The 15,497-nt window shown below is 47.3% G+C and overlaps 1 protein-coding gene and 1 long non-coding RNA gene across 2 annotated transcripts; one reads left to right on the top strand and one right to left on the bottom strand.

The window, feature by feature from the left end:
* Positions 1–1,305: 1,305 nt before the first annotated feature.
* On the top strand, positions 1,306–13,610 carry NUDT7 (nudix hydrolase 7). The gene is made up of 4 exons (XM_040409689.1): positions 1,306–1,505; positions 4,545–4,686; positions 9,497–9,655; positions 12,206–13,610. The coding sequence occupies exons 1-4, from the start codon at positions 1,420–1,422 to the stop codon at positions 12,563–12,565; spliced, it is 747 nt and encodes a 248-aa protein (XP_040265623.1). The 5' UTR covers positions 1,306–1,419; the 3' UTR covers positions 12,566–13,610.
* LOC120980534 lies at positions 4,162–14,848 on the bottom strand. Its single transcript, XR_005774540.1, has 3 exons — positions 14,598–14,848; positions 14,544–14,548; positions 4,162–4,172 (listed from the first exon to the last, which is right to left on the bottom strand). It is a non-coding gene; the product is annotated as an uncharacterized LOC120980534 (long non-coding RNA).
* Between the last annotated feature and the right edge of the window lie 649 nt (positions 14,849–15,497).

Genomic DNA, 15,497 nt, shown 5'->3' with positions numbered 1-15,497 from the left:
ACGGATCCACTTTAATATCGGCCAAATCCTCCTCTGAATCATGTAGAGAATGCAATTGCGCCTCCTCCTCGGACTCCCTATCGGAGTCGGACTCAGGCTCGGGTTGTAACCGCGCGCGTTCTGCCTGGCGCGGACAGGCTCTTTTACGCGAACCAAGCACGTTTTCCATTGATGGAGCAGAGCCATCAGTCATGTGATTTCTGGAGGCAGATGGAGGTGGCAACTGAGGCAATTGTAACCCCTGGTGTGCAGTATGAGGCTGGGCTACCAGGACCTGGGAAATGGAGTGTGTGAGGACGGAGGACATAGAGCCCATAGCCGTCATAATAGCCTTAGAAATTGACTGTTGCAATGCCAATGCTTGAGCCTCTGCAGCAGAGGGCTCCAACACTCCTAGAGGATGGGGGAACCTGGCTTCTGGGAGCAGGGACTAGTAAGGGCAGTAAAGTGTGGGGGGGGGGGGGTGGCTGAGACATGATGCAAGAAGAAGCTGGAGGTAAGTCACCTCACAGACTAACGGACCCTGATAAAGACAAGCAAAAAAGAAGACGAAGAACGGAGCCAACCTGGCAACAGAGCAAGAGGACAATGGCAGGACCGGAAGAGGTTGTGGGCGGTGACGCGGGAAGACCGGGGGCGTGTCACCAACACAACCGATGCAATAGAGAAGCCGGCAACTGAACCTCCCCCGAGATCTCGGACGCAAGAAGACAGCGGCGAGGAGAGAAGCCGGGGACCAAGATGGCTCCTGCGGAAAGAAACCTGAGGTAGGAGGGCGCCCGACCGAGCGGCCGAATGGCCAGTAAGCTAGTAAGCGCAGGGGGCTATAAGTTCGGCGCAGGGGGAGACAGAACCACTGAGAGCTCCAAAGATGTCGCTGAAAAACTCGCCAAGCCGGCAGAAGGAAAAAGGGAGGAAAAAACCAACTTAATACCGCTAAGTGTACGGCGAACAGTAGATAACAAAAGAAACTAGACCTACAACCTGAATATATAAAATGCCCCAGACAGCTTCCCCGGGCCCAAAAAGGGGGGGGGGGGGGGGACGCTGAAGGGCAACAATATCACCACAAAAAATAAGCTGAAAAGGGAAAAGCATAGAAACATACACTGGGATTGAGGGGAGGGGCTGTTACCAGGGTTCTGTACCCTCAATGTTGTTTTTCTTTGCTGCTATGGTAGAAGTAAAGAAAGAGTTAATGCAGTATGAGCCTCCGTGTCCTGATATAAAATCAGCTGCCGCCTGATAGCACAGAAGATCAGCCCCTTTAAGAATCACGTGACAGCCTCCCAGAGTGTAGCAGAGGCTTGACAAGCAGTCACCTGACCAGCCTTCCTCCATAGGAGCAGGCAGCAGCTGTAGCACGATCTGTCGCCTCCTCCTCCTCCCCTGGTGAGTGACATCACTGATTCGGGGGACATGTGTAGCCACAGGAGGATGGCGGAGGCAACAGACGCGTGTCCCAGCGGTGACAATGCAGGGGAGCAGAGCGCCGACGACATAAGGTAAGCGTAACGCGTCCACAGGGAGCAGAACCAGGAAGTAGATTTCATGTAGATGTAGCAGAGCTGGATTTGTCATTTGAGGGGGATATCCCTGACATACACTGAACGCTAAAATTTCACACGCTGTAAAATGAGGTATTGTGGAGACAAACTCAGCTCTGCTGCATCTGTGCGGGCTGCAGGTTTGTGTCAGTGTGTCGTTTGTACAGGCTGATTGTTACAGTTGTGTCCGCTCGTACGGATGGGATTGACCTTCAATCTAACACGCCACAGACAACAGTGACTGTAATTTTAACGTAGGGGGAACAACCCCTTTTTTTCCCGTCTTTGAACCCCATTTATGTCAATGCGGGAGTTCACGTCTTTAAAGGGGTTGTCTGAGTTATCCTAAAGTTCCTCCCCCCCCCCCCCCCCCACAACGCCAATAAAGACCTGAAAAAAGACGCCCCCTATACTCCCCCGCATCATTTCCACCGCTTTCTGCCTCGCAGCTCCGCTCCCGCTGTGTGTATACAAGGCAGTGATGGCGACGACGTGTGACCGCTGCAGCCGATCACCGTGCACAGGGGTATATGGCATGAGACCACCGAGGACAGTGATCAGCTGCAGCGGTCACATGCTGTATACCTGCCTTGTATACAGGAGGACCCGAGCAGTGGGAGAGAAGCAGGTGAGTATATAATGTTTTTGTTTATTTATTTTCAGACATTGGGTGAATTTTAGCATAAGGACCATCTGCACGCGAACGTGTGCGCCCCATGGTCGTACTGCGGCCTGCAAAATGCGGGCCGCAATGCATGAACACAGTCCGTGGGGCAGCCTCAGCGGATTGCGGACCCGTTCACTTGAATGGGTCTGCGATCCGGCCGTTCCGCAAAAGGATAGGACATGTCCTATCTTTTTGCGGAAGTACGGGACGGAAGCACTCCGTAGTGCTTCCGCGGGGTTCCGTTCCGTGCTTTCGTTCCGCATCTCCGGATTTGCGGACCCATTCAAGTGAATGGGTCCGCATCCGTGATGCGGAATGCCCACGGAACGACACCCGTGTATTTTGCGGATCCGCAAATGCTGTCCGCAATACGGCAACGGGAAGCACACGTTCGTGTGCAGGGGGGCCTAACTCGGACAACCCCTTTAAAGGGTTTTTCCGGGATTTGACCTAGCATGAAGGGGTTGTCCCAACATAGCAACTTATTGGGGGAGATTTATCAAACTGCTGTAACATAGAACTGGCTTAGTTGCCCATAGCAACCAATCAGATTCCACCTTCCAATTTTCAGCTCCTTTGGAAAATGAAAGGTGGAATCTGATTGGTTGCTATGGGCAACTAAGCCAGTTCTACTTTATACCAGTTTAATAAATGATCCCCATTATCTGTCCATGAGTTAAGTGATGTGTCTGAACTTGGGGGTCTGCATGCTCAGCCCCCGACCAATCAGGACAACATGAGTCTCTTAGTCAATGAAGTGCCGGTCACATATGTACGCGATCATTCTAGTCATCTCTGTGGGACTGTGTTACAAAGCGGACTTGAACAGGTTTAGCTTGGGGCTGCTCCTAAGGGCTCATGTACACAAACGTTTTTTGCGTTCAGTATACTGGCCGTTTTTTGAGTTCAGTATGCGTTACCTAGGCCTCTTTCACACTACCATTTTTGTTTTCAGGGCCGTTTTTTGTGTTCCGTATACGGAACCATTCATTTCACTGGGTCCGCAAAAAGAAACGGAATGTACTTCGTATGTATTTCGTTTCCGTATCTCCGTTCCGTGCAAAGATAGAACATGTCCTATATTTGGCCGCAAATCACGTTCCGTGGCTCCATTAAAGTCAATGGGTCTGCAAAAAAAAACTAAATGCATCCGTATGTTTTCCGTATCCGTTCCGTTTTTTGAAGAACCATCTATTGAAAATGTTATGCCCGGCCCAATTTGTTCTATGTAATTACTGTATACTCCATACGGAAAAACGGAACCGAAACGGAATCACAACGGAAACAAAAAAAAAGTTACAACGGATCCGTGAAAAGCGGATCGCAAAACACTGAAATAGCCATACGGTGTGTGCATAAGGGCAATATCTATACAGGGATTTGTACTTCGCTGCAGAGGAACCACCAGGCTGCTACCTCTGTTCTAGTGACGGCTGACCCATGGGGGTGAAGAGACAGCAGTGCAAACCACCTCCAAAGGCAAAACCATAGTCAGGGACAGGCTGAGGTCAGGGCAAGCAAAGGTCATTGGATCTGAAAAATAGTCAGTGGTCAGGGCAAGCAGTTCAGGGTCAGAACGGAGGTCAGGACATGCAGTGAAGGGTCAAATCCAGGAAACAGACAGAAGTCGGTACACGGGCAGACAAATATTGAACTGTACACCTTTGCAGGATACTAGAACCTATAGCTAAAGCATCCACCACTGGGGAAGGGTGTATTATATCCCCTAGCAAGGTCTATCATAGGCTAGGGCAAACTAGATTGCCCAGGCAGTAGCCCTTTAAGAACCTGAATGCACGCATTCTATGGGCAATAGTAAGCTGGACACTAAGAGAGTGGGGGTGGGGGGGTCGACAATCCAGTGGCCGGCCTGCCCGTCAGGAGGAGTACGCCAGCAGGACTTGGGCGCCAGGAAATTAGAGGCTGGGGAGCAGAGAGGCATGCGTAAGAGTGGTGACCTGCTGCGCCGATGCTGTCCCCTCTTCGGCAACCCTACAGAGTTGAATGGAGCAGCATGAAGGACTATGCTCTATTTAGTCGAGGGGGGGGGGGCACTGGGACCCCCGTTCTCATCATTGTGGTGGTCTCAGTGTTCATTCCATGTGCCTGGATAATATGAGAAGTATACAGATATAACCCATGTCAGGACTGAAGGCCTGTGGCAGCATATCCCACCAAACGGAGAACCTCATCCCTTCTGGAACAGTTCATTAAGATGATGCAGAAGGAATGACTTCTACCATAAGACCTGTAGAGCTCCCAGTTATAAATGCCTTGTCTGCACAGAGGATTTCCAAGCTGATTTTTATCAGTTTTATGACAAATTGTAGGGAGAAGATCAAGAACCTCCTTAAGAAATATGATGTCGGCAGCCGATACGCCGGCATTCCTTTTCCAAGAGCTTCGATCCTGCTCCCGCTGTTAATTAGACAAGGGAAGCCGTATCTCCTGCTGACGGTCAGATCACTGGAGGTAAGTCAGCGGCGGGTCTATGCTGTGTACCTTGTACTTCATTATGTAAACACTCATCACTAAAACAGAACCGTTATCAGCTGTTATGTAGACATCACATCTCTATGAGAAGAAAAGGCCAATATGGCTTCCTCTGCCCGAATGTAATAAAGCTGCTGCGACGGGGCATCGTGTCCACCTTATTTCTACATGTCATCTCTCTCCTGGACTGTATGCGCCTCGCCGTCTTCCCTGTAATTCTCCATCGCTGTCATCTAGTTTTGGGCCCTCTGACATATGCTGAGGATCGGGTCAAGATTGGGAAGGAATGATCGTATCAACTCTCATTCCTGATAATTGGCCCATGTAAAGCTACTGCTGATCACTTGACAAATGAACATCCTTAATGCGGCAACTAAAATCATCATTTGTCGGTAGCACACCACCCGGGGGGGGGGGGGGGGGGGGTGGACAACAATATGCAAAGTGAACGAACAATCGTAATAACTTGTATATCAGCGATCGGTTATTATTAAAGGGGTATTCCCATCTCAGACTTTGACATTTTGCTAGGATATGCTATCAATGTCAGAAAGGTGCGGGTCCCACCTTTGGGACCTGCTCCTATATCCAAAAGGGGTCCGCCATGCATGCACAGTGTGCTCTCCATTCGCTGCTATGGGAGTTCTAAAAATATTTTGGGAAGGCCCATAGTTGTGAATGGAGTGTGCAGCGGACTAGACCCATGCTAGGGGTCCCTTTTAAAGATGTTATACAAGTTTTTAGTTTGTTGTGATGCCAGTTGCATTTCAGCAACGAGGGACAGGCTCCCCCTAAATAGATGGTGATAGTGGTACCCAGTGTAGAAATGCCAGAGTGGTGTAAGGGTTGCCTATAATTTCCCTTTAAGGTGTGGTTGTGCACTTTTCACCGTGCTCCTATCTGGATATCCTGGGACCCCCGGACGTGGTCGTCCAAGCAATGAAAAGGGGGTGAAGAGTTGAGGGATTTGTAGAATAAGTGGAGTCCAGACTTTTATTAACGTTAAAAACAGCTTTACTTGAATAAACTTGCATCAGAGAACAATCTTCCAAACTTTATCTTGGTTACCAGCAGGCTTTGGCGTAAGTTTTGGCAGGCAAACACATTCAGCTCTGCTACATCTGAACCTCTTTTTAGCTTTGCTGTGCTGTCAGATTATAGAAACTTTTCCTTCCTGCTGTACTTTGCTTTCTGTAGTCTGACTCTTTCTTTATCTTAATCTATATCTTTAACTTTCTCTTTGTCTCTGTACCTTTTTTTTATTCCTGTCTTTATTCAGGGAGTCTTCACACTTGACTCTGGAAACACTCGGCTTAAAGGGAACCTGTCACCTGGATTTTGGGTATAGAGCTGAGGACATGGGTTGCTAGATCGCCGCTAGCACATCTGCAATACCCAGTCCCCATAGCTCTGTGTGCTTTTATTGTGTCAAAAACCCGATTTGATACATATGCAAAGTACGTGAGATGAGTCAGGGTCAGGACTCATCTCAGGTTAATTTGCATATGTATCAAATCGGTTTTTTGACACAATAAAAGCACACAGAGCTATGGGGACTGGGTATTGCAGATGTGCTAGCGGCCATCTAGTATTGCAACCCATGTCCTCAGCTCTATACCCAAAATCCAGGTGACAGGTTCCCTTTAAGCCTCAGGGCCCAGCAGAGCAGACAGTGCTCTGCTGGCTGGAACACAGCCTTCCCCTTGCCGGGGGCACTCTATTTTGACCTTCACTAACTAACACCTCCCTCTCTAGAGAGGGCTAGAATGGATAGAAGGTTCCACTCTAGGGAAACTAGCTCTGCCAATGCTGCCGCCATCTGCTGGTGAACCAGGCACATTACATGTTAACATAACATTTGCATAGAATTGCAATACACATTGTGCAGGATCTGGAAATCAATACATAAGATGACATTGGGTCAACCATAGGAGATAGTAGGGGGCACAAAGAGGTGGTAATACCACTCTAGGGTATTACACATGCCCGGCCAACTCTCCATTCACTGCTGGCATAACTGAGTCAGCGCTAGGCTATTTTTGGAGATCCTCTAGTGGTGAACAGAGGGTGTCTGCGCATGCGTGGCTGCTCTGTGTTCATTTTGCGGGGCTTCAAATAATAGTGCTAAACAGTGTCCATATAACCAGATTGCTACGTCTGTACATACTTATATAGCAGGGACATTTAGGCCTCATGCACACGACCGTTTTTTTTTTAAGGTCCGCAAAAACGGGGTCTGTAGGTCCGTGATCCGTGACCGTTTTTTCGTCCGTGGGTCTTCCTTGATTTTTGGAGGATCCACGGACATGGAAAAAAAAGTCGTTTTGGTGTCCGCCTGGCCGTGCGGAGCCAAACGGATCCGTCCTGAATTACAATGCAAGTCAATGGGGACGGATCCGTTTGACGTTGACACAATATGGTGCAATTGCAAACGGATCCGTCCCCCATTGACTTTCAATGTAAAGTCAGGAGCCCCTTTTATACCATCGGATCAGAGTTTTCTCCAATCCGATGGTATATTTTAACTTGAAGCGTCCCCATCACCATGGGAACGCCTCTATGTTGAATATACCATCGGATTTGAGTTAGATCGTGAAACTCAGATCCGACAGTATATTCTAACACAGAGGCGTTCCCATGGTGATGGGGACGCTTCAGGTTAGAATATACTAAAAGAACTGTGTACATAACTGCCCCCTGCTGCCTGGCAGGTGCTGCCAGGCAGCAGGGGGCAGACCCCCCCCTCCCCCCCCCCCCCCCCCTGTATTTAACTCATTGGTGGCCAGTGCGGCCCCCCTCCCTCCCTCCCCTGTAGTACTGTAGATTCTTTGGTGGCCAGTGGGCTCCCTCCCCCTCCTAATTAAAATTTCCCCCCCCCCCTATCATTGGTGGCAGCGGAGAGTACCGATCGGAGTCCCAGTTTAATCGCTGGGGCTCCGATTGGTAACCATGACAACCAGGACGCTACTGCAGTCCTGGTTGCCATGGTTACTTAGCAATTTTTAGAAGCATTATACTTGCCTACGAGCTGCGATGTCTGTGACCGGCCGGGCGCTCCTCCTACTGGTAAGTGAAAGGTCTGTGCGGCGCATTGCTTATAGCACAGACCTGTCACTTACCAGTAGGAGGAGCGCCCGACCGGTCACAGACATTGCAGCTCGCAGGTAAGTATAATGCGTCTAAAAATTGCTAAGTAACCATGGCAACCAGGACTGCAGTAGCGTCCTGGTTGCCATGGTTACCGATCGGAGCCCCAGCGATTAAACTGGGACTCCGATCGGTACTCTCCGCTGCCACCAATGATAGGGGGGGAGATTTTAATTAGGAGGGGGAGGGAGGGGGGCCCACTGGCCACCAATGAATCTACAGTACTACAGGGGAGGGAGGGGGGGCCGGCCGCACTGGCCACCAATGTGTTAACTACAGGGGAGGGAGGGGGGCCCACTGGCCACCAATGAATTTAAAACTGGGGAAGGAGGGGGGGTGCCCCCTCCTGCCTGGCAGCACATGATCTCTTACAGGTGGCTATGATATGCACAATTAACCCCTCAGGTGCAGCACCTGAGGGGTTAATTGTGCGGATCACAGCCCCCTGTAAGAGATCGGGTGCTGCCAGGCAGCATGGGGCAGTCATGTACACCGTTCGTAGTATATTCTAACTTGAAGCGTCCCCATCACTATGGGAACGCCTCTGTGTTAGAATATACTGTCGGATCTGAGTTTTCACTAAGTGAAAACTCAGCTCTGAAAAAGCTTTTATGCAGACGGATCTGCAGATCCGTCTGTGTGAAAGTAGCCTACGGACGCGGATGCCAATCTTGTGTGCATCCGTGTTTTTTTCACGGACCCATTGACTTGAATGGGTCCATGAACCGTTGTCCGTCAAAAAAATAGGACAGGTCATATTTTTTTGACGGACAGGAAACACGGATCACGGATGCGGCTGCAAAATGGTGCATTTTCCGATTTTTCCACGGACCCATTGAAAGTCAATGGGTCCGCGAAAAAAAACTGAAAACGGCACGGATGCACACAACGGTCGTGTGCATGAGGCCCTAGGCTTCATGTACACGGCTGTTGCCCGGTCGTGGCCGTATTGTGGCCCGCAAACAGCGGGTGCGCAATATGCGGGCACCGGCCATGTGCTCCCCGCATCACGGATGCGGACCCATTCACTTGAATGGGTCCACAATCCGGAGCTGTGGTGCGGAACGGAGGCACGGAACCCCACGGAAGCACTACAGAGTGCCTCCATGGTGTTTCTGTCCGTGCCTCCACACCGCAAAAAAAATAGAACATGTTCTATTTTTTTGTGACTCGGACGGATCACTGACCCATTCAAGTTGACTGGGTTTCGATCCGTCCCGGCCGTCGCACGGACGTTGCCCGTGCATTGGGGACCGCAAATTGCGGTCCCCAATGCATAGACGGCCGTGTGCATGAGGCCTTAATACCATCTCATCATGGCAGTTAATGCCAGCTCTTAGTCCTGCCCCTATGGTAGAGGTTTCTTCTCTTGATGCTAAATATCCCCAAAGTCCCAAACTAACAAAAAGTCGAGACCTTGTGCTGCACCAGCTTCCTCCATATTCACAAACGTATCACCATCCTAACAAACTGGACGAATCGTGTGGGGCATAGGGAGGTTAGATTGAAGGCAGGGCCTGGTGTGTCTGATTACTCAGTGTACCGCGCTCCAGAATATGTTAGTGCTACATGGATTGTTATTGCTGTTGCTGTACATGCCTTCTGTCTGTTATGATGCCCCCTGTACCTGCTTTTTCTTCAGCTGAAGACAATGCCAGGAGATGTGTGCTTTCCGGGTGGAAGACAGGATCCTTCAGATGAAGATGATATACAGACGGCTCTTCGAGAAACCCAAGAAGAGATCGGCCTCTGCCCTGAACAGGTGCAAATTATTGGCAGGCTAACACCTCATATGGCCAAGGTAACCATGAATGAAGGGGGTCATTTACTAAGCTGAAATACGCCTAAATTCGGCATATTAGTTATTAGTAACTGTTAGTTGCGCCGCTATATGAGAATTCGCCCCGCTCACGGCAGGCCTAAAATTGGGGGCGGGGAAGGTCCGTCAGGCCCGTCTCATTCATTATTTTCTACGCCTGTTTTAGTAGTAGAACATAGCATTGAGCGCGAATATTAATCGCGAATATCGCAACTTCGATAATTCGCGAATATTACGAATATACTGCTATATATTTGTTATATCGCATATTCGTCATTATTTACATCTGAACAAATGATTCCTCCCTGCTTAAAATGCTTGTGGTCAATGAGTCATTGGCCCACAAGCAAGAAGCAGGGAGGAATCATGACTTTAGATGTTGAAAAAAGACGAATATTCTAAAAAACGAATATATAGCACTATAGCGAATATATTCGTTTTGACATTTTTTTGAATATTCGTCATTTATTTATTTTTTTAAAACAGTACAGTTAAACCCCTTTGGCATACTCCTCCCCACAAGCGTCCCCGTCACCATGGGAACGCCTTTGTGTTGGAATAAACCATCGGATCTGAGTTAGATCGTGAAAACTCAAATCCGATGGTTTATTCCAACACAAAGGCGTTCCCATGGTGACGGGGACGCTTGTGGGGAGGAGTATGCCAAAGGGGTTTAACTGTACTGTTTTAAAAAAATAAATAAAAAAAAGACGAATATTCAAAAAAATGTCAAAACGAATATATTCGCTATACTGCTATATATTAGTTTTTTTAGAATATTCGTCTTTTTTCAACATCTAAAGTCATGATTCCTCCCTGCTTCTTGCTTGTGGGCCAATGACTCATTGACCACAAGCATTTTAAACAGGGAGGAATCATTTGTTCAGATGGAAAAAAGGACGAATATTCTAAAAACTAATATATAGCAGTATATTCTGTAGTGCTATATACTCGTTTTTGACCAACACCTTTTTTCGCATTAAAAATTTGCATTATGCGATTTATTATTTTTTTTATTACAGATTTTTCGCAATAAAACGAATATCTCGAATACGAATATTCGCGAATATATGACTAATAGTCTTCCATATATTCGCGAAATATTGCGAATTCGAATATTGCCCCTGCCGCTCATCACTAGTAGAACAAGGTCTAAATGTAAGACCGCACAGAAGCCGTCTTACATTTGGAACTGCCGCTGGATATGCCGACGTTATGGAGAGCCTGGCGCCTCTACATTACTCCGGCGGATCTTCCGCCAGCTATGGGCCCTTTTTTAAGACCGGCGTCTAAAACGTTGTCAGGATTTCCTTGGTATTGCACAGTTCTACTCTTTATGGGATATTGTTAAATCATGTACTTTTGAGAGAAACTTAAAGGGGTTGACAAATTTAAAGAGGAAATCGGACAACACACGGATCTGCTAACAAGGAACTAGTGATTTTTGACTTACCTGGCAGATCCCAGGCTGCTGCTCTCATTCTCTGAGCCTGGCTGCAGCAGCGGCAATGCATTACTGCTGCAGCCAGTCACTGGCCTCAGTGGTGTATTGAAGAGGCCAGTGATTGGCTGCACAGGTCACATGTCGTCAATGCTGCAGCCAGATAAACAGAGCCTGTCGGGGAAAACCAGAGTAGCAGCGCAAATAAGTATAGTAATTATAACCTGTTTATGGAAGGTGTATCTTCTGTATTTTCGGAGAAACCCCTTAATTGGTCACTGTCGTTTCAGCAAACTTTGCATAACTCAATAGTACAGGTGAATATAATAAATTTTGCAATATACGTTATCAGAGCAAAATATTTATTTCTCTCACCACCTAACTCCTAAACTAACATTCTCTGTTATGTCAGCTCACTGAAGAAAAAGATTATATGTTGCCCATAAAAGACAATGGAGGGGAAAGAGTGAGCTGCAGTAAGAGAGACAGAGACAAAATAAGGCTTAATTCAACAGACAAACAGGCCACCCATAAAAATCTATGGAGAGGGCATGGAAAATGAGCTATTAGAGGGAGAGCAGGAACTTTTTCTTGATAAGATATACCATATTACAAAGTTTCTTATATTCACTTGTTCTATTGATTAATGAAAAACTTGTCAAAACAATAGCGACCATTTATAACACTGCATAAAAGTGGTTTTTCAGGTGTTTAATGTTGATGACCTCTCCTCAGAACACCTGGTGGATGGGGTCCAACACCTGGCACTCCCATCATCAGCTGTTTGAAGAGGCTGCAGTGCCCTGGTGAGCGCCATGGCCTTCTGCCAGCTTATCCACTGGATAGTGGCTGTGCTTGGTATTACAGCTCAGCCCCATTCACTTGGATAGGACTGAGGTGAGCCTAGGCCATGTGACCTATAAATGTGATGTGACTGGCCTAAGAAAAGCACTGCAGCCTCTTCAAACAGCTGATCGGCAGAACTGTCAGGAGTCGGACTACCACTCTATCCCCTGTGAAGGTATGCCTATTCTGTCTTCTTCTAGAAATGAGTTCATAATCTCACGTTGTAGTGTTTTATTGTCTTACAGTCTCCCAACTGCTTGGTCTACCCAGTTGTCGGCATTGTCGACGACACATTCCAGCCAACACCGAACCCCAGTGAAGTGGCGGACATCTTCCTTGTCCCTTTGGAGTTCTTCATCAGCTCAGAACACTATACCACTCGAGAAGTAAATGTACCGCCTTTAGGATTAGTGGTTGTCCATCAGTTCACCTACATGGACCCAGACACCGAAAAAACGTTTACTATATGGGGACTAACTGCCTACTTCGCCTTAATGCTCTCAATCATCGTTTTGGAGAAGAGGCCCTCCTTCGAGCCAGAGCTTGATCTGGAAGGTGGCTTAAATGGGAGGATACGTTTCCTGATCAATCCGAGCAAATTGTAAAGGCAAGCCTGATAATTCACTGTCAGAAAATCAGAAGTTCTAATATAAACTAGATCTCACAATATGAAGGATGGTTTACAGTGGAACTGGAAATGTTGGTGTCCGTAAAGGACAGATTATTCTAAGTTTTACCAGTTTGAAGGTGATGCATCGGCACTGAACCCATTAAAGTGAGAAAAGTATCTAATAAAGCTAAGCAAGTGGACTCTGTTGTATCACATGAAATTGTGGCTAGTGCAGGTAGAGGATGGGAGTGGTAGTGGTCCTGATGAAGTGTGTCTCACGGTGTACTCCCTCAGGGCATTGCTCGCTGGGAATCGGTACAGTAGCATTATAGTACTGAAGAATGAGGCCAGGGTTGAATGTAACAAGGTCCTTTTTACCAACTGCAATGCAGAACTTAAAATACATATGGTAACAGCAGGTTTTAGACCAATTCTTCTCTGGCACCAGCAAAGATATGGAGGCAGGTTGGTTGGTGGTAATTCAGCACTTAGGTGATACTGGCCGAGAGGTTGTTTGGTGACGGGTGGCTTGTCTGTAGTCCCTCACTTTACAGCAGTGCCTGTATATGCAGATGTAGCAGGCCACTCTGCTGTCTGGAATCTCAAGGCTTTACTTGGGGACAATTTGGAATGGTTTTGGAAGAGGTTAGGTGACAAGAGCAGGAGCTCAGCAATGCACTTCCTCTCCTCTTTGTAGCCACACAGGAATTCCCCTTGCCTCCACCAACCAAGAGGGGAGAAGCATGGTGGTTAACCCTGTTCCTGCCAGATATACCTTGCTGGTAGTGACAGCCAGAAACCAACAGTAAAATATATAACCTAACAATATACCATTTGTAGTACTCCCAGGTCTGGGGTACTACAATAGAAATATGTCTGTCGTGTTTAAATATCAGGTCTTCCTCGTGAGAGTCCAGGGAGGCCCACCTCCAGGCATAGGCATTTTTGCACATTAATCAGCATTTTGAGGGGTCGTTATGGGGGGTGCACCCACTGCCTTTGCTTTCCTCATTCATTTCAATGACTAAAGGAGTTTTTAAGTTTAGAAATAAAAATGTTTTCAAATACCCCAGGGGCATTCTGAGTAGGGGCGAGCGAATCGTGCTTCGGAACCAAGATCCGAAGTTGATTCGTTCCCAACTTCGTTTTAATGCTGTACGGAGGTCGTCTCTGTACAGCTTTAAAATGTATGCGCTGCGCAAAGGCAAAATTAGTTAAGTCCTTCGAAGTCGTGTTTTAAAATGTTTTTTAAAGTTGTAGAGTCGAAGGCTGAAGTTCATCACCGAAGTCTTCGGAGTTAATGAATTTTGTCTTTGCGCAGCGCATACTAAATTCATTAACTCCGAAGACTTCGGTGATGAACTTCAGCCTTCGATTCTACAACTTTTAAAACGCGACTTCGAAGGACTTAACTACTTTTGAAACAGTGTGATCTGAAGTGCGATTCGCTCACCCCTAATTCTGAGTTACTGGATTAGGGGGTTTCTTTATTGGGGTCCTCCATCATTTAGCCAGAGAAGAGAGCAACTAAAAAAGGTGTCTTTGACTCTAGAGGGCCGTCCATGGCTGTGTATTACACTCATTGACAAAAAATCTAATGCACCCAGATAGAAATTTTGGTTTGCTACAAAACTCAATGTCTCAGACAGATACATAAATGATTACAGGTGTGGTCTGATTGCATGCTGGGTCTTACCAAGAAGATGTAAAAGTTTTTCCCCCGCTGCCCTTTTAAAAAGGCTCTCAGAGGCTACTTTAGGGTAGTGTGATGAGACATTGATGACTGCTAGACATGCTTCTACGATGCACTCGAAGACATTTTGCCCAGTTGCCAAACTTTGAGAGGAGACACCTCATGGGCGGAGAGAAGCAGGATGGTCGTTTCCACAAATTGCCACCACCTAGGCCATTCTGATCTAGCTGTGTTAAAGTGTTGGGAGCAGTGGTTATGTGAGGGCACACACACGGTGAACAGACTCTGAACGGCCCACACAGGACACTAATAGAGAGGATCTGCTGACAAGCACCCATTTAAATCTCAAAGTACTGTACTTTGTAATTCTATGAATACACCACTAGATGGCAGTATATCTGTATGCCAAAGGACAATTGCTCATAATTCACAAAACTTTTTAGGCTAACTCCAGAATAACCAGATATAAACCCCACCACTTTAATATCAATAACTAGGGCCGTCTTTAATATTGATTGGACCCTGGGCAAGAATTTACTTGGGCCCCCTGGATCCTGTCTCCCCAAACCCTAGCATGCAATCACCCCCCCCCCCCCCCCCTTCTCCAACCACCCAGCACCCTTACTCACATAAAACAAGTAGTATATATAATATAGCTTACAGTGAATTACTGTAAATACTTAGACATCTATTGTCTGCCACATACAATGCTGTCTTGACACCTTTTTCTGGGAAGTCTTTATCACCTACTGACTCCAATTAGGATAATGGTATCAACACCTTTGACCCCATGCTGGGTATAATGACCTCTGACTCCATGCTGGGTATAATTACCAGATGTTGATTCAGTTACATATTTATTCCCAGAGAATTCTTGTACAGTCACTCAGAATTGAGAAAGCTCGTTGGAAGAACGAGTGAAACGTTTTTTAAGAAATCTACAGTAAGTCCAGTTGCCTTGATTTTATTCTTCACAGATGTAAATACTTACAGTTCTGAAGACTCCAGCAGGATCAGTGCTCGGGGCTGGAAGTGGGCACCCCTCTGCAGTTCAGAAAGGAGACCGGGGCTCGGCTCACCCTAGCGTTGCAGTGCCTCCGCATGACGTCACGGCGCGCAGTGTACGCAAAGGGCATGGGAGGTCAGGAGGAGGAGCAAGCAAATAAGTCCTTCACTATGCGAGCTATGCGGCTCGCATAGTGAAGGATAGGATCAGGACACGGAGCCGGCGGAG

This window comes from Bufo bufo, chromosome 10 (assembly GCF_905171765.1).
Source record: "Bufo bufo chromosome 10, aBufBuf1.1, whole genome shotgun sequence".
In the NCBI taxonomy this organism is placed as follows: domain Eukaryota; kingdom Metazoa; phylum Chordata; class Amphibia; order Anura; family Bufonidae; genus Bufo; species Bufo bufo.
Note: the sequence above shows the minus strand (reverse complement) of the source record. Positions and strands in the feature narration are given on the sequence as shown.

Coding starts and splice junctions, on each gene's coding strand:
- NUDT7 (XM_040409689.1), top strand. CDS start 1,420: ATGTGTAGCCACAGGAGGATGGCGGAGGCAACAGACGCGTGTCCCAGC. Junction 4,687..9,496: donor TGACGGTCAGATCACTGGAG/GTAAGTCAGCGG, acceptor CTTTTTCTTCAG/CTGAAGACAATGCCAGGAGA. Junction 9,656..12,205: donor TAACACCTCATATGGCCAAG/GTAACCATGAAT, acceptor ATTGTCTTACAG/TCTCCCAACTGCTTGGTCTA.